Consider the following 20024-nt stretch of genomic DNA (forward strand, 5'->3'; position numbering starts at 1 on the left):
AGGAGGTGACCTAGCTATCATTGCTAAAAATAATCTCACCCTAAAAACTGTATCAAGTTCAACGACTAATTCCTGCGAATCATTAACGGCTAAACTCCTCGCATCTCCCTCTCAAACTATTACTATTCACCTTATCTATAGACCACCAGGCCCTATTGGCACGTTCGAGGAGGACATTTCCACGATCCTCTCAAACAACCTAAAAACTTCATCCCAAGCCATCCTTCTGGGAGACCTAAACCTAGGCTACAATGACCCTAAAGACCTGCAAGCAACTAATGTCACTAATGTCATCTCAGAACTAGGCTTCTCCCAAAAACACACGAAAAAGGCCGTATACTTGACTGGGTTGCTGACTATAACTGCAATACAAAGATTGTCGATATCACTCCACAAATCTGGACTGATCATGCACTGATAACTTTCCTCCTAAATGTTAACTTGGCCCTACCCATTGAAACTGCTCTGGCTCCCCCCTTGCCAACCAGAAACAAAAAACTTATAACTACAGAAAAACTGCTACCACTCATCCTCCCCAGACTAAACTCTCTACCTGACTTATTGGACACCTCTTCACTAGTAAACGAATTCAACTCTTCCATGGCTACAGCTTTAGATACTATTGCCCCACTGAAACTGAGAAAGAGTAAGCCCAGAGCCCACCTAAATACCTGGTTCACTCCTCACCTCAAATTTCTAAGACTTGAAAAACGTAAATGCGAATCTGCTTGGCGACTAACCCCAACAGAGACAAATAAAATTACACTCATCAATGCCTCCAAGATTTACAAAAATGAAATAAAGAAAGCAAAAAGAGAGAATTTCAACAACAGAATACTGCAGGCCAAATCTGGAACGAAAGAACTATTCCTTATACTAAAGGAACTAGAAAACCCTATTCCTGTCCATGATAACTGTGACAAAAACAAAATATGGTGCTCGAACATCCAAAAAGCACTAAACGACAAAATTGCCACACTCCAAACAAAAATTGAGATAAAGAAACAGAATATTCCACCCTCAACTAACCTAAGAGGCAAACCACCAATCAGCACTAAACTAGACCATAAATTTAACTTCTCGAAAGTAACTACACTTGAAACCGAAAAGATAATACTTTCACTCAAGCCATCCAATTGCCGAGGCGACCTATGCCCAGCCCAACTAATAAAAGACGCGGCCAGAGACCTCTCCCCATTCATTTCTAAACTTATTAATGCCTCCTTTGCATCAGGCACTGTACCAGATAACCTCAAGCAATCTTGGGTCCTCCCCCTCCTAAAAAAACAAACATTGGACCCATCCATCCCGACTAACTACAGGCCCATCACAACGGTACCCTTCTTGTTAAAAATCCTAGACAGGGTAGCCTACCTGCAGATCCAAAAACACCTGGAGCTGCACCACCTTTTAGGCACAAGACAATCAGGCTTCAGACCTCAGCACGGAACTGAAACCGCGCTCATCGATCTTAAAATTCAGGTCGATGAGCTGAGAGACTCCGGAAAGATGGCCCTACTCCTCTTACTGGACCTCTCTGCAGCCTTCGACCTGGTGGATCATGATGTGCTCTGCACCCACCTAGAAACAGCTGCCCATTTCTCCACACATGCCATCGCATGGATCAAATCATTCCTAACCGGTAGAACTATGAGAGTCTTCTCTACTTCTGCTGCTGCTGACCCTGTATCCATCACATGTGGAGTCCCACAAGGTTCTTGTGTCTCCCCCACTATGTACAACATCTTCACGAAGCCCTTGTTCGATGATCTGGATAATCTGGGTGTCACCTACACTAACTATGCGGATGACACTCAGATTCTCTTACCACTTTCAGGGGATTATGAACAAGATTTGGCCTTGGTGAACAAGATTTATCTCATCATTCAGGCATGGATGGCCACACACGAACTATGCCTGAATGATGACAAAACGGAACTCATCATACTGGGGAACACACAAAACATCAATAGATTAAAAGAAGAATACTCCTCCTTCGTCATAGACGGTAACACTATCAAGGTGGCAAAAGAGGTAAAAACATTAGGGTTTTACCTTGATTCCCACCTCTCCCTAACCAAACAGGTGAGCGCAATGGCATCCAGCACCGCATATACCTGCAAGTTGATTAGAGCCGCAAAACCATACCTATCCACTGCCAACTGCCTAACCCTTGCTCGAGCATTAGTGCTGTCGAAATTGGACTATTGCAACGCACTATATATAGGGGCCAATAAACATACGCTGCATAAGATTCAAACACTACAGAACAATGCTCTTAGAGCTGCCTTAGGAATTCCAAGAAGGGAGCATATTTCAGAGGCTAGAAGACAATCCAACTGGCTCTCCACAGCGGACAAAATCAAACTCAAGACAGCTTCTCTAACTTTCAAAAGTATCAACCATCTAGCACCCAAATACCTAGTTGCTAGATTCAACAGAAAAATCTCCACTAGACCCACCAGAGAAGCATACTCTAACCAGTTAGTGATACCCCCATTTAAACTAAGTACGGCCGGAGGAAACAGCTTCCCGGCCAAAGCTGCCCAGCTTTGGAACTCCCTCCCGCCTGGCCTGAGATCTACCCAATCCTACGCTCTCTTCAGATCTAACTGTATCAATTGGATCAAAGAAAATGACCGATAGTCCTGCCCTACACCAATATAACCACTGTTCTACAAACGTACTATGTACATAGTTATATACTCTCTATCTTCCTACTGCATATTTCCTGTATATATTATGTTATATGTATATATTATGCACAATGTATATTCTCCTTACTGTCCTGCATTATGTAACATCTACGACGTATAACCACTACTTGTAAACATGCGTAACCTGTAAAGTTTAAAGTATCCTTGAACAACGCGCCCGGTTACCCTCGGGTCTGGCGCGCGCTATAAATAAAAAAAATAAAATAAAAAAAAAACAAGCCTGTATAGTAATTTGGCATGTTGAACTGGGGATCTGTCTGCTCTCCTGAATATTCTACTTTTCCACTGTGCAAGGCCTGAATGCACTGTGGTGGTGATATATGCTGAGTCCGAGTAAATTGCCACATGCTGTTAGGGCTTCAATATGCTCTATGAGCTCAGCTACTTTAGCTGAGAAATGCATTGCCAAACTTTTCTGCAGTAGTGTTTTATATGCCCCATCCATCAGGGGAACTATTGCCGCACCAGTGTGCCGCAAACCTGTCCCCTGATCAATTTTAGCTGACCCATCAATGAAGAGGACCCCCCTTGCCCTCAAGCTGTTGATCAAGGGCTTTTTGAATATCATCTTCTTCTCCCTCAAAGGTTACTCAGACATGGGTGGCCAAATCTTCGTCAGAACACATTTCTGTCAAAAGGGGAGCAGGGTTAACGGTTTTGCAGCGTACTACGTGAATGTTCAGGCTTGATAAAATAACCTCATATGCAGAATCTTGATGCATGGTCAGTTTGGATTTGGAGCATTTTGAAATAGTAAGAACTGCATGCTCGATGTACAATGTTATGGAGCATCCCACAACGATAGTGGAACTCTTCTCAATGGCAATGCTGCAGCATTAAGTGTTTGTTCACACACAAATTGGCCTTGCATTACTGATTCTAACACGCCACTGTAATAGGCCAATGGCTTGTGGCCCAGAGAGATTTTCAGCACAACAGTCCTCAATTGGCCGTTGGAGTGGGAAAATAAATAGAACCCTTGCGTGCAGTCTGGAGTTGCTAGCACTGTTTCTGTAGATATGACCTCTTTGAGATAATTGAAATTTGTGAGCATGTCTTCTGTTCATACTATTTTGCTGTCATCTTTCTGAGCTCCCTTGAGGAAGTGTAAAAGGGGCCTGGTATATGCTGCATAGTCAAGTATCCACGCTGTACAGTAATTGTATAGTCCCAAGAACTTTTGCATGTCCTTCACTGTTTTTGGTTGCGAGGCCGCATGCACAGAGGCAGCACAATCAGGGTTTATTCTTTTGCCATTTGCAGAGATCAATTGACCCAAATAGAGTACTCTTGGAGGCAGTAAAGTAATTTAGCCATGTGGGCCAAGAGCTGTAGGAGTGTAATAGAGTCCTTCCTGCACTGGTGCTCGCTGAGACTGCACAAAAGTAAATCATCAACATACTGAATAATAGTGCTAGGCACCTGACTATTGCTTAGATCAGTGTGTACTACCCTGTTGAAAATGCTGGGGGATTCACAGTAACCTTGAGGCAGTCTTGTGTGTTTAAAGTGCATACCCCATTCATAAACGCAGTGAGGTATTTTGAGTCGGGGTTGCAAATGGACGGAAAAGAAGTCATTCTTAAGGTCTACCACAGTAAAGGGGGCTGCCTCCTTTTGGATGCTACAAAGTATTGTTGCATGTGGTTCGGGACCACCGGAAATTCTGCCTGTACAATGTCATTAAGAGGGTGCAAATCCTGAATCATTCGCCAGTTTCTCCCCTTTGCTTTCTTTATCGGATATATAGCCATGTTTCATGGGGAGGTGGAGGGTACAATTATCCCCTGATTTAGTAGGGCAACAATAGTGTCTGATCTCCTTCCTCTGCCTCTCTTGATAAAGGATCCTGCCGCACCCGGGCCAGTACAGTGCCTGGATTGAGTATTATTTAGACTGGGGTCACTCATGGGTATTTGATGTCCAGAGCCTTTCAGGGACCTGCTCTATGTCTGTCTCAGTGCTGGGGCATTGCACCTTTTGATACTGCACCATAATGTCACAAGGGATAGAAATTGCTACCAGAATCTTGCCATTATCTGGTCGATCCACAAACAAATCTGTATCAGATATTTCTTTAAGAGGCACTGTGGGGTCAATACACAACACTGTGTGCCACTCACACCCTTCTGAGTTGGTCCCAATTACAACAATCCTCTTAGCTGACACCACCAGGCCCTGTAAATCTAGAGACAGTATCATCCCTGCCACCAATTCAGGGGTTACCACAAGATGAAAAATGAAGTCTGATGGAACTTGCCAACAAGCCTTAACAATTTGGGGTACTCCCTCGAGAAGCACTGTTATGCCATACACAAACATATCTAGGTCCAAAGGGAATACCGCAAATCACTGCCTCTCCTCCCCTTGCACGTATTACGATCATTGCTCTTATAGGACACATGCCCGGGGTGGCACACACTACTCCTTGGTATGTGAAGGAGATGATCATATTCAATTTGCTTAACAGGTCTCACCCCAACAAATTTATAAGGGAGCTCCAATAGGGGTGCATGTATCAATGTTCCTCCTATTTTGATATACACTTCTTTTGTGTAGGGAATCGTGGGGACAGCCCCAGAGAAGCCCTGCATGTCAAGAGATTCCCCTGATAGTGGGAAGCTTCTCTCACTGATGCTTGATTTAGTGGCACCTGTGTCAACCAGGAAGAGGTATTGCTTGTACCTACCTTAGCGCCCACCAAGGGTTCCTCATCAGGGTGCACTGTCATGGACTGGGCATGGAAGAGTTTTCGGTAGGCTGTCCTAGTCAGGATATGTGTGGTGCCAGAAACATACAGTGGTTGTTCCCCACTACACTCACTCCTTGGTAGGATGCAACAATGCAGTTTGGCACTGCATCATTTGTTGACAGGTTAGTTCCGTGCATGGTGTTCTGTAGGGTCAATGGTGGTTGTGTCATCTGCGGGTTCTGCCCTTGTGCAACCAGGGGTCGTTGTGCTATTTGGACGTAATTGGACTCTATGTGTCTCATAGAGTATGCAAGTTGGCCTTGGAAGCTGTGCCTGTGGTTGGGGCTAGGGCAGTGGTCAACAATTGCTATAAGGATTGCATCCTGCCCACTGCCTGCTCCTACACTCCCTTATCACAATGTCCCCACTTCCCACAGCTCCAGCATTGTGAGGGACCCATACCTGCTCCCCAAGCTCCCATACCTAAAAAAAAATCACACTATTCCCCCTCTGAACATGCCACTTTTGCACTGCTGACTTCCTTTCTTCCACCCCGGGTAGGGGCACTGAGGTCCACTTCCCCACTCTCCTTGTCCTTCTCTTTGACAAAACGCTGATATTATCACATCTGGAGGTGCCAAGGTCTGCTCCGCTACCTCTGTCTGCACGCCTGATGACACTGCTCCTTCAAGTACTATTTTTGCTAGCTTTTTCATTACTAGTTTTGCTCCTTTATTCTCTTAGAATGGTGTATGATTAGGGTTTGAATCTCAGCCCACCTTTTTGCTTCAATGCTCACTATATAGGTAAGCGTCTTCTGAACTTCCTTGGGTAAACCCCTTTTAATAACGATATATTTGTTTATTGGCTCGGCTATGCCGATGATCTTTTCAATTTGGACTATACTCTCACGCGCCTTTAGATTAAATTGGATGCCCTTGGTAAAAATTCTGAATTAGAAAACGAATATCATGGTATTCAAGCCTAAAACAACTAAAATTAAGAGCTCTAGTTGGACAATAAAAACTTCTAAAGTTGAACAGGTTGGTTATTGTAGATATTTGGGGATAATCCTGAATGAACAGCTTTAATTGAAGACACACTGGGAGTATGTTTGCCGGGGGAAAAGGGTGGTTATTCAGTGTTGAGTATATTGACCATCTATCGCGCAAAAAGATTGGCACTTATGTTGTATGGGGCAGAGGCATGGGGCACCATGTCCCTCAATTCCTGTCATGCACATGAAGTTAAACTTCTGAAAATGTCCTTAGGTTAGCGTGGTCCCTACCAATTGATAAGTGCAGAGACCTGGTTAGAAAAAAGAAGGTTGTTACTATATCAGAAATAGGGGGATACTGGTGCTATACACTACCAGGTTGCCCATACTGCTCTTGCCCTGACTTATTCAGTGAAGGATGGTTGCAGATTGTGCTCCATATCAGAACCATGGGACTCCTTAATGTGCCCACAGACCTCTCATGTGTCCTTAATGGTCGACAAGGGGATGGTGAAAAGGTATTAAGTGGGGTTGATACAGAACGGGCTACAACTGAACTGGCCACCAAAACTAATAGTGGATTGTTTTTAGATCATTATTTAGATAGGACGTGTTACCCTAGCTATACAGGGGAGTATCCTCACAGTTAGTAAGATGATATGTGTCTATGGATATTAATAGCGTAAATGTCTTGGAAATTGAAGGTGCGCATAGAGGTATACCAAGGCAGGATTGTTGCTGTAGATTGTGGGGTGAATCCACAATTGAATCCATCAATGGTTTGCTTGTGGAATGTGTCCGCCTTACAGTACACGAGTAAGGCGTTTGATATACATATGCGTGATATACGGGATGAGTTTATGGCCAGGAATGATTGTAACTTAATGGATTATAATGTTAAATTCTCCAATTATGTGATGGCTATTTTAAATGAATTTGATAGTTAATTTGTTTACATTGGGTATGTGTATTATTGATGTTATCATTGTTATTATGTTATGGTTTTAGAATGATGTTTATGATTATTGATGATGGTTTTCTTTTCCCCTGTTGATGTATGATTTTATTGTGTATAAATTCATTATGTGAATGTATGTCTGCAATTAAAATAAAAAATTAAAAATAACAATGTAATTGTAGTATACGTGATACATGTTCTCGCTGTTATTATTGAGATGCTGAGTGTTGGTTGATTTTTCTGACAGTGGAGACATGAGTAAAGTTATTTAACACGGTGAACATTTTGTTACGTTATCGTGAGAAAGATCACTGCTGGACCCCCTAGCCCCCTGTAACAGTCATTTGCAGATAGTGCCCTGATGAACACGGCTTTCTAGGTGCGAGCTCTACCATTTCCCCACTCTGCACCTGGCTGTAAACCACTCATGGGGAGATAGGTGGCCTTGGTAGGTAACAAGGAGGAAACCCGAGAATGTGTGTAACATTTGGGCGGGAAACTGCAATTTCAGATACTTGCCGAGTCGTCGAGGATGCAACACGATTTGTGGATTTCCAGGAAGGATAAAGTTGCAATGAAACAAGCGTATTGATTTCACAATCAAAAAAGCTGTTCCACATTTTGCCTGCACAGGAAACCATTCCATAGCAATATTTATTTTGTGTTTGTATATTATGTGATCGCTGTTGTTTCACAGAAACGGACAGTTTGCTACAGATGTATATGCAGTTTATTTATTTAGTTCAGTTTCCAAATTTCAAACTGGACCCGAATGAAACAGGAAAAGAGAATAAGGGGATAAGAAATTAACATCAGTTAACACACGAGTTATCATTACAGGTGTGCATTATTGTTTCTTAAGCTCCTAAACATGCACACACGTCTGCATGCCTATGAGACATTGAACGCCCTGCTAAATTACGTATCTTAGAGTGCAGCTCCCTGAGACTTCAATCTGACCCCGTTTAGTCAGTGTGGTTTATCTTGGGCAGCAATTGGGGATATTTCAAACTACAAACCACACTGCCCGTACGGTGTACCACAGACCTGTACAATATGGGAATGGATTTTGGGCAACAGTCGTGGTTAGACCGCTTCTTTTTTCTGCAATAGCAACATCTGCAGCCCGGAAACTAAACACAGCATTTCCTGGAATGAATGGGGCATGCGGATTACAACGCGAGAAAAGAAGGGAGTGGGGAGGGAGGAAAACTGAGGGGATATTACACACGCATGTTGCGTCACTTGTCCAAGAAAAAAAAACGGTGTTTGTGTTTACACGTCCCGGGCCTGTAGTGCGTGCAAGAGGGGAAGCGGCAGCCTGTGAGTCACCCTGCTGCTGCCTCCGAAATGAATCAGAAAGGTAGAGGCAAACGGTATAAATAGGGACTGGGCCGCCTTGGAGAAGCAGAGATCAGAGAGGTCTGTTGACTAGACACCCACTGCACGCCGATCAGACGCAAGCTGAGAATGCAGAGCCTGGCCTGTCTGCTGCTGCTGTGTTGCGCAGCCGCTGTGTGCGCCTTTCCCGCGGTGCCAGAGGCAGGGCCGGAGGAGACGGATATTCAGCGCGCCGAGGTAACTATAGCCATTCCTAGGCAGTTTATGAGGAACTGTTTTATTGGGCGTGAGGCTCAGCTGAAATTCCTGCATATATCTGAGGCAGCAGAGTTCTACTATAACCTCCGGAGACTATTTAGCAGTACTGTTGCCAAATACCACTGCTATGTAATTTACCACCACATTCTTAATGTGCTGCACCCACCGCGGTTTATGCAATCCCCTAACTGGGAAATATGATTGCAGTTTTCAAACATGCAATTACTTTGACTGAAGTTTATGTAGTCAATGTGTGCGCCTTGTGGGCATCCCTTACAATGTTATGTACAAGTTTGCTATGCCAAGCTTTTGGCAGTCAGTCACCGCAGAGTGCTGGGGGGTATTGTGGTTTGGTGCTGGCCCCGACACCTAACATCCAATTGTGTGCATGCTTGAATTTGGCCAGGACTGTTTTCCTTATAATGTACACGAAAATTCAAAAGGAACTGGCACTAACGAGGGGATAGAAACGATGGGTGCAGTTTATATTGTAAGAGAGTTCTATGGGGTGTTTGATTGAGTAGAACACAGATGTTCTGATGTTTAGGAGTGTGCAGTTTGGGGTCTGTAGTAAAATCAGTGGAATGCAAAAACTAGGCGCGTTACATTTTTAGAAATGTACAATATTGTTTCCTGTAAGTGATTTTAAACACCCAAAGTTCCAAATAAGTCAAATGCACCAGCTTCACAAAAGAGAACACAAGTGTAAATTGATAAACCTTTGTTTTTCGTCTGATGGGCCCCAAAAAAGTTTCACAGGGCCACATTACAAAGGTCTAGGAAGGATTCACATCTGAATCCTTTTGGGCATCTTGGACAATTTACTCCTGTATAGCTTGCACGTGTCAATCGAGTTCTAGTGACGCTTTCCTTTTTTCCTTTTGTGATTTGACCCCTCGAAATTCCGCAGAAATATCGGTGGCAATGCTGGTGCAATTCGTGTACGTTCTGCATTCCCTAGTTCAATAACATCCCCACCCCCACTTTGTAAATTACCTTCTCTGTTAAATTGTGGATTCAGCGCTAGTGCGTGTGTGCGTTAATCTCACTGCAAGGAATCAGCCTGATGACTTTGTACATTTAATGTAATACAAAGAGCAGTGATGCCCGTGTGTCAGTACACGTGAGTAATGTAATGTAGTAGTTAGACTGTCCATATGATTATATGCTGGTATTGCAGGGTGGTGCATTCTATATCGGATATAGTTCTCTCAATGGTATGTTAAAAGAATACTGCAAGTAACAGAGGAGTATGTGATCATAGAGCAGCACAAGGTGGAAGAATGTGTTGGCTCGCACAACTCTTTTTACACAAATGTTGGGTTTTATTTCCTTATAATTAGAAGGTGTAAGTCTCCACACTGACAATACCTGATGTAATTTTCTTTTTTCTTAACTTATTTCTTTTTTGCAGTTTTTCACCGGATCTCTTTCCCCCACTATATATCTCCTTTTATATTATTCCATTACTTTTTTGTTTTCTCTCCTACCCCCGTCCTTACTTTCTTTGTTTTTATTTTGTTTCTCTTTTCTTGTTCTGATCTTTTGTTTTATATCTCACTTTTCAAATCATATCCTCTTGCCTCCTCTTTTCTGCCCCTCTTTGCATTTCTCTGTATCACTTTTCATTTTTCTATGTTCACTTTCCCTTCTGCTTCCTTTCGGCAGCACACTTACCTTAGCACTTTTCTTGCCCTTAAGCCGACTCTCCTGTACAATAAAACATCATTGTCTCAGGGTAGAGCTGTTAGATGCCCCATCCCTCCCTATCAATCAGTAAGAGATGACACATGACCGAAGGGCTTCAGGTTCAAAAGTCAACATATATTTGTGCGTTGACCTTAGACTGGTTGACAAACTCAAAGTTCAACCTGGAAAACCATCTTATGGCCAAACATCACCACCAAAATTGTAAGTGTTTGTCTTAAGGAAACCAGTAAGGAATGGTGTTAAACAAATGAAGAAAACATTTACAAAATGAAAACAGTCTAGATGAAAATTAGGAAAAATTGTAAGTGTGGGAGATGGGAAGGAGGTTTGGCGGTGAACTTCTTTGAAAAAAAGGAAATAGTAGACTTTCAAAAGAGTTCTCTTTTGTATCCCACTAAATCAACTGACCAGATAAAAAAGTTGGCCTCGGCAAGGTTGACATTTACCAACCCCAGCGTAGACCACCTCACAAACAGGCACTGCATTGGGAGATCACTAGACATCTGTAATAACTTATTACACTTGAAACAACTGACTAGACAACTGGTTTGCTTATTCCAAGCGAGATGGAAGGCACAATTTACATGCAACACGAAAATAAACTGCGTATAGTCATAGAAAAATGATGGTTAACCATCTAATATGTTGACATCACAACATATTGCAGTTTCAGCTTCATGTGTTTGTTTTCTGTGGGTTTGCAATAACATATACCCTATAGCTTGTGTTGAAAATCAATATTTTTTTTACTATGTGAAACTCAGTGATATTGTGTCAAGGGACACGATAACAAACCTCAGGCCTCTAACGAACCTCCTTGTTTTCTTACCCAGGCATATCTAAAGCGTTATTACGCCCTCGACACCGATGGAAAGCATTTTGCTAGGAAGAATGCCAGCCCTTTCTCAGAAAAACTCAGCCAAATGCAGGAATTCTTTGGTTTGAAAGTGACTGGGAGACTGAACTCTGAGACCTTGGAAGTCATGGAGAAGCCCCGGTGTGGGGTGAGCGACGTCGCAAGATACAGTATTACCCCGGGGCGTCCTGTGTGGAAAACAAATGATCTGACCTACAGGTAGGGATTCAATAAAGAAAGAGGTGAGGGGGGAAACTGTGCTGTGTGTTGCCCTCTATGTACAGTGCTAACAAAGTCCCTTGTTTTCTTCTGAAGGATTGTGAACTACACTCCGGACATGGCACAGGCTGATGTAGACGCATTGATATTACGCGCATTCAATGTCTGGGCTGATGTGACCCCTCTGACCTTCACCAGGCTTTATGAAGGCACCGCTGACATCCAGATCTCCTTTGAAGCCGGTGGTAAGTCTAAAGATCAGACAGAATATGAAATGTGCTGCCTTGGTGTTGTGTGTCTTCCATGTAGAAGACGCAGAAATGAAGCTGTCTTCTGAGCCTACAAGAAACATAGGCCCGCTAGACCAAGATTCAAAAGAGTAGACATCATTCATTGTTCTGAAATGGTTTTGGCAAATCCATATCACAATGAGATGTGTCAACGCTACACAAGAATGGCTTTCATTGTAACTCATGGGAGGAGGGTGCGTATTGATTAGTGATAGAAGCTTAGATCGCTGTCTTATTCCCAAAACCAATCCGGCTTCAGCTCAGGGCATTGGTGGCCCTTTCAACTGGTGCCCGTATTAATAGAGCAATTCCTGCTGATCTATTTACCTTATAGTTTAGGTAAACGTGGTGTCTCCTGCCTTTGACAATGTTCTGAGTCAAGAGAGATGTATTTGGAAGGATGTCCTTTACCACTGTAGTTCCCCAACCGCTAATGCACAAAATGTGGTTGCTAGTAATCAGCACTGTACAGCTGTGCTTGACGACTTTGGTTCTAAACAGACTGTGCTTTTCCGGCTCGGACCAGACTGTGCTTTTCTGGTTCTGAATAAAAGGTGCTTTTCACAATAATCTTTTCTGAGCCCTGAGCTTTTTCAAAAGGTACATTTTAGAAGAAGAAACCACTGCAAATCATATACTGTAGAAAATAAGAGCAGTCAAATAAACCTGCAAAATGAAAATTCCCACTGGAAATGTTTAAGGAAACCGGTCATGGGCCCTCAGGAAAACAGTGAAACCCAGGTCACTGTTTTAAATAATTTCCCATCTTTCTCACCACACATTACCACACAGCATATTGCCAGGTGTTCATTTTACAAAAAACATATTGATATTTGAAGACACGGCAAATGTCAATTTTGTTTACAAAGTTTTCTCATTTTAAAATAATGAACAACTTTGTTGAGTGATTATGGAAGGGCGAGTGGTCCTTGGATCTTCTTGTGCAACAGACATGAGCCCCTTGTGTAAAATGAAGACATACATGACACCACAGCAGAGCAACACATGCCATTAACCACTCAAACAATATAATATTGTCACATGTCTTAAATCAAATCAAAAGAAGTAAAGAGAAAAAGAGATGTGTGGAGCGAATAGCCATTCGGATGGCATTCTGCATTACCACACTGTTACTGAAAAAATACCACCAAGGCTCACAGTTTCTGCATAAGAAGTAACTTTAAAAATGTATTAACTTTATTGAAATGTTTTCGCTGTTTTTGAAGATAAAAATATTCTCATCGTAAATATACATTTTAAGTTACAGTCCAGTGTTGTGTTCATTGTGTGTTGAGTGTTTTACCTGTAAAAATCACATACAGCATTGAATCCTTCTGGAACCATATGCTAGCTAAATGGGAAATATATTCAAGAAAAAAACATGTTCGCTTTAATTGAATGTTCAGCTTAAGTAACTAAACAATTTCATGTCTTAGATCATGGTGACAACTCTCCCTTTGATGGTCCAGACGGATTTTTGGCTCACGCCTTTGAACCTGGCAAGGGTATTGGTGGCGATATGCATCTCGATGAAGATGAACATTGGACAAAGGGATCGGAAAGTAAGTGGCACATATGTTCTATACGGCTAAATTTTCTACACCTGTCAATATTTTAGATGTTATCACTTTATTGAATTAATTGTACTAGATTTGAGGAAATGTTCCCCCATCGTAGATTTAGGGTTCAATAGGCGTTTTTTACACCCCTGATAACGTTCAATAAACATCCTTGAACTGTGATCACTTGTGCCTGTCTTACTTTGATACCCTGCCTTCCTTACACTCCATACCTCAAGAGTTAACCCTTCAAACAAGGAATGGGAATGACAAGCTTTCTCTTAAAAGAAACAACCATTCCTGCCAGACCTCACTGGCAGGATAACAAATCACTATATATTTCATTCTTAATTTTGAAGTCAGTCTTCTCACTTATTTAGTACAGAAAGAGTAAGGTAAACAGTGCTTTATTAGCCTGCCACTCCTCATGAATGTATACATCCCCAAAGACAAAACAGAGCCCTTTATGCGTCCTTGTGTCAAGGTCAACACATTATGGTCTGACTTGCTGTTCTCGCATGTCTATCTCACCGGAAGACTCCTTCATAATGTGACCACCTGTGCCTTACTTTTCTAGGATACAACTTGTTCCTTGTGGCTGCTCATGAGCTCGGCCATTCCCTTGGCCTCTCGCATTCCACTGATCCAGGTGCGCTGATGTTCCCCACCTACGCCAGCATCGACCCTGAAGAGTTCAGTCTTCCCCAGGATGACATCAACGGAATCCAATCCCTTTATGGTGAGCCTCCATGTGGCCTCTAGCAAGTTCACGGTAGCCATTTTGATTCTGTGAGATGCTGCTTTCTTAAACCGAGTTACCCTTCAGTTTTGCTTCATGTATATTTTATATTCGCCTTTTTTAAATTTTCATTTAGCATCTTTCAGACCTAAAATATTGCTTCACTGATTTCTATCATCTATGTTGTTACTAATAAGTAGTGAAAATAAGTGCTCAATGAGAGTTGCAGAGTATGAAATGAAACAACAATTTGCCCTCGTGTACTCTCTGATGGTGGATTTTGCATAGTCAGAATTCAATAAGTGCTTACAAAAGAGTTCTGAATAGTGTTGACCATAATAGTATCTTCAGTGACCAATGTCACCATATCTTCAAAGTTTATACATTGAAACGAAATTCTCTAGTTTGAATAACTAACATTTGTAGGAAACAATTCCTGGATTCTGTACAGTGTTAATGTAGCCAACTTGGCACACAAGGCCATGGTAACAGCATACTTGGAGCCATTCTGTGAAGTGAAGAGACGGAAAACAACAGTGTTTTTAGTTCAGCTTTCAGACTTTGCTATTTGTACTTGGGTATTATCTGCCCTCTCTATCATGGCATGCATGGGGCATTGGCGATGCGCATCTCTGTGTTACAAAAGGCTTGAGCATGTCGGTTCCTTTTGTACATCAGTGGAATGTTGCATTTCTGGATCAAGATAGTCGGGTGGGTGGCTGGGTCTGGAGACGTTGCAAAGAGGTAGGACATTACTTGTCAGCCCACCACACCATATATCAAATTCCAGTCAAGTTTTCCAGTTATACACAATAAATAAATATGCGAGAAATTACACACGATTAACCTAATTGGAGATAATGATTATGCATTTGGCTATTCCATTATGTGACCAGATTCTATTATTTGGTGGTTTGGTAAGCCTGGTACAAAAGGAAGTGGCAATGGATAAGCCAGTGATGTATGCCAAGGGAAGTGCTCATTCATTTTCCCAGAGGAGGCATTTTGGCATCTTCTTTGGCATATAGATATATTTTCAGAAGTAGGTGTTAATCAAATTGATAGTCACTGCTTAGAAGAACTCAAAGCACTGCGTTTTAATGTAGCTATCCGCAATTATATACGTTCATTAGGATCATTGTTTACATTGTTTCATGATAGTGAACATATGTATTATAATACTCAATTTATGCAAATGCTTAATGTTTCTGTTTTAGGTGAGTCTTTAAATCCAGTTCAACCAACAGGACCTACTACACCCGAAATCTGTGACAAAACAGTTATTTTTGATGCCATCACCACACTGCGTGGAGAAATACTGTTCTTCAAAGAAAGGTAATACTACTGTGTCAAGCACCCAAAGGTTTTAGTTTCTCTCCAAACCTCTGGGTTCTTGTATGGGCACCCTTTTTTGACGCTGGGCCTTTCTTTCTAAAATAGATTCTTCTGGCGCCGACACTCCCAATACCCTGAGGCCGAGCTCCACTTCATCAAATCCTTCTGGCCGTCTCTGCCATCTGATATCGATGCTGCATATGAAAACCCTGAGCAAGATGAAGTCCTGATTTTCAAAGGTAGGGATTTGTGCAGTCCTCGTCTTGTGATGGTATCTGACCCCAGATCGTTAACAACTAATGTATTATAATAAGGGCATTTCAGCATTTTGATAGGGAACACAGCCGAACATTTTGTCCATCAAAGTACAGCTGTTTGCATACACATGTAAAAGCAATTTACTGATAATAATCAGTTAGGCAATAACAAACATTATTCCACCATGATGTGCCAATACAGGAAAAGGTCCCAACACCAGTTTTTAGAAGGGGCATGTGTTCTTTACAAGAAAGACGCATTGGCACCTGGGATTACAGCATTGTGCCCTCCAGGAGATTGAGTCAGGCTGATAAATTGATGTGGAGTTTATGTGTCGCAAAAACAAGGGACAGCTTTTTGAAGTTAGCTCCTTTCTTCCCAGATGCTGACTTGAATACTGAGGAGCTAGCTTCAAAATCAATTCATTTGATAACCTGCTAGGCAGAGGTGTAGCCAGGATTGCCTAAAAAGTGGGGCCTGAAGAAAAAGTAGTTGGGCCCGAAGCTAAAGTAGTTGGGCCCACCACAGTGACACTAACATCTGTAACGGCCCATACAGTGCTGCTGAGTGGGCACGTACAGATTTTGGGTGGTCCTTGCCCACTCAGGCCCTACCCTGTCTACGTCTCTGCTGCTAGGTGGCATACATGGGCTTACTCTGGTCTCTTTAGATACGATCACATGGCAAGAGACATCATTCTACAAAATGGGATGGAAATTATTGAGATACAATCTATACACCAATTTCCCTTGACTTGTGGATGAACTTGTCATGATCCACTTACACTGTGTAAAATGATCAATGCTTATTTATTAATTGCCAATGTGTTTTACTTCCAGGATCCAAATTCTGGGCTCTGAATGGCTATGAAGTCGTACAGGGCTATCCTAAAAGCATTTATACATTGGGATTCCCTAAAAGCGTAAAGAAGATCGATGCTGCGGTTCACAACGAGGCAACAGGGAAAACGTTCTTCTTCGTAGCTAACAAGTACTGGAGGTATGACAGCACAGGACTCAAGACTCATACTGCGTCACCATTAGGGAAATCATATGTCTACAGGGTAGTGAATATCGGTGCATAGCTCATAAAAACACGTACCCAACAGCATTGTATAGAGACGAATAGCCTTTCAATTCCAATAAGTGGCAATGCTGTTAGCCCCTCACGCGCGCTCAGTGTATCTGCTTCAGATGGATGAGATGTTACATTGATCCAGTGGATTATTTTACTCTCATTGTATGAAAATAAGTCATAATAGCAGTGAGCCATTTCTATAATGTGAACACATCACATCTGCTCTCTATCATGCTGTTGAGGAGTACTGAGCAAGCTCAGTGTTTGGCCAGTAAAACACTGGAAACCATATGTACTGTAATGCACATTGCAGAATATACAGCCCCAGCGAACATCTGCCCATCCACCATCTCCAAAGCATCCCCTGAATATTAGGGTGGATGGACAGATCCCAGGCTATGCACTCCATATCACATCACTTCTCTTGGGGATTAGTCTCCCTTTCAGCATCATTCATCTTCAAGCATGTCAGCTACATCACGTGGACGAGCACCACAACTCGATGACACACTCCTGTGATGGTGGAAAATATGTGTGGAGATGTCTGTCTTTGGCTGTCTGACACACGTATAATGTGCTGCTCTCTATATACCCTTAGCATTATTTTGAGCATTTGCTTTGGCAAAAATAAGGTCAAACGCTGGTTTGCCCCTGTGATTTTATTCATACCCACTGCCCCTGCCCCTGCCCGTGGAATGAATTCAGGGAAAAGGACAGTGTAGGTGGGCATGGCCATTGATTCATTTCTACTGCACATTGCATTTGAAAAAAACTTAAATTGGGAAAAAGGATGACGATTACTCCGGGGATTTTTTGGGATCAGTTTCACAATTGGAATCAGGGCAGACTAGCAGGCTCATTATGAGTTTTCCAGTCCAGAAATAAGGTGCCGGGAACAACATGTACCCGCACCTTTCCGGACTGGCAAGCGCCAAGATTGCTGGTAGGGGCTGTGATCTACTAGCAGGTTCAGGCCCCAACCCACAGACATTTGCCACAATCCATGGCACCGGTATTACCGGTGCCTGTGATTGCGGCATCCCCATCCCATGGAGTCCTGTTGGACTCCATGGGAATGGGGATTTAGCAGCATCCCTGCTACCCAAAATATTCCGGTAATACCGGGATATCAGGCGGCAGAGACGGTACGGTAGTCCACCGGTATCCTGCCACAATTCCAGATGGGATACCGGGGGACTTGTAATGATCCTCTAGATATTTGTGTTAATGCCAACACCTCAAAAAGACTTTGGTAAACAGATGAAATTACTATACTAAGAATTGGAACCTTTCATATGAATTATGCAGCAGTATGTTTTATAATTGTTGCTTGCACTATATATATAATGTTTATTAGAAATACATACATTTTCAAAACCTGCAAATGATGCAACACACACTGAGGGTAGTTATTTTATTCAAGGATTGGGTAGTGCAGTCATATATTGTACATCATTTCATAAGACATAATTTTCTATGTGCTCTTCTCTCCCCAGCTATGATGAGATTACCAAGACTATGGATCAAGGTTACCCAAAGGAGACAGTAGATGACTTCCCAGGAATTGGGCAAAAGGTCCATGCTGTGTTCCAATCCAAAGGTAAGAGAACTGCCTGTCTGTGCCTTCCATGTCCATGATCACACCAATCGTATGCCAACGCATGATCAATTTGCACTGGAATACAAAATCCCGATGTGCAACAATTGACTGTTTTTAAATCAATCGCAATATAATATCGGAATGACAATAACTCAAAATTATGTCGTGATATATCAAAATCCTTGCCCATGATGACCTTATAAGAAGAACAAACTGAGAATAATCTGTGCATCACCCCTTGGACCCACATCCATGATTATAAACCAGACTTTTTGTGTAAATTAAATCTGTATCCTCCACTGCTTATATTCCTGCCAAAACCAGACTTTTTGTGTAAACTAAATCTGTATCCTCCACTGCTTATATGCCTGCCAAAAACAGACTTTTTGTGTAAACTAAATCTGTATCCTCCACTGCTTATATGCTGCCAAACTGTAACTAAGAGCCATCTGGCACCTGTATGTAATCTTGAATCTGTGTATCCTCTGTAACAGCGCCTCGATGCCTTATGGGCTGCAAGTGCGCTTAACAAATGCAAATAAATAAATAAATAAAATAAAACATTGCTACTGCACCAAACCATTACAAAATACAATGTAACACTTTACATTTTATTGCAGGTTTACTCTACTTCTTCAGTGGAAAGTATCAGTTTGAATTCAACATGGAGTCTAAGAGAGTATTGCGTGTCCTGAGAAACAACAGCTGGCTGGGATGCAGAAAAGCATAATGTCCTGAAATGCAATAGAACCACAAAGTCAAACACACACACACACACACGCACCTAAACATGCATGCTCACACAACCACCCACACATACAAGCAAACACAGGCCTGCTAACATACAATCATATTTAAACAAGCACAAACATATAAGTGTCTGCAAACACACAAGACCACGCATATGCACAAATACAAACACACAGATGCACACATACACACACTAACATGCGCCTAAATATGCATGCTCACACAACTACCCACGCATACAAGCAAACACAGGCCTGCTAACATACGATCCTATTTAAACATGCACACACATATAAGTGCCTTCAAACACACAAGACCACACATATGTACAAACGCAAGCACACACATGCACACATACACATGCACTCTCATGGATGCATGTATGCATGCACCCACCCACACACATCTATGTGTTTACATTTCATGTTGTGATTTTTCTGTCAATGTGACATTTCAAAAACCCTGTGAAAGAACTTTAGAAGCTGCAGTGTGAACTGTTGAAACACTATGTATTAGGCACTCTGAATGAGCCATCGACCTAAGGGACCCCTACTGCAAAATATGTAGCTCTCCGCATTTAGCATGGAGTAATGACTTCTTGAAGGCTATCGCTTTATGTCAAGAAACTATAACTATGCAATGTTGTTGCTAAATAATGCAGACCCTAA

General features: G+C 42.2%; 1 protein-coding gene across 1 annotated transcript; it reads left to right on the plus strand.

Annotated features, from left to right (window-relative positions):
• Positions 1 to 8762: 8762 nt before the first annotated feature.
• On the plus strand, positions 8763 to 19758 carry LOC138527755 (matrix metalloproteinase-18-like). The gene is made up of 10 exons (XM_069639038.1): positions 8763 to 8942; positions 11507 to 11748; positions 11845 to 11993; positions 13475 to 13600; positions 14175 to 14336; positions 15554 to 15671; positions 15777 to 15910; positions 16769 to 16928; positions 18503 to 18606; positions 19227 to 19758. Exons 1-10 carry the CDS (start codon positions 8835 to 8837, stop codon positions 19334 to 19336), a joined length of 1413 nt encoding a protein of 470 aa, XP_069495139.1. The 5' UTR covers positions 8763 to 8834; the 3' UTR covers positions 19337 to 19758.
• Positions 19759 to 20024: the final 266 nt, after the last annotated feature.

This window comes from Ambystoma mexicanum, chromosome 7q (assembly GCF_040938575.1).
Source record: "Ambystoma mexicanum isolate Mex_15411 chromosome 7q, UKY_AmexF1_1, whole genome shotgun sequence".
Classification (NCBI taxonomy): domain Eukaryota; kingdom Metazoa; phylum Chordata; class Amphibia; order Caudata; family Ambystomatidae; genus Ambystoma; species Ambystoma mexicanum.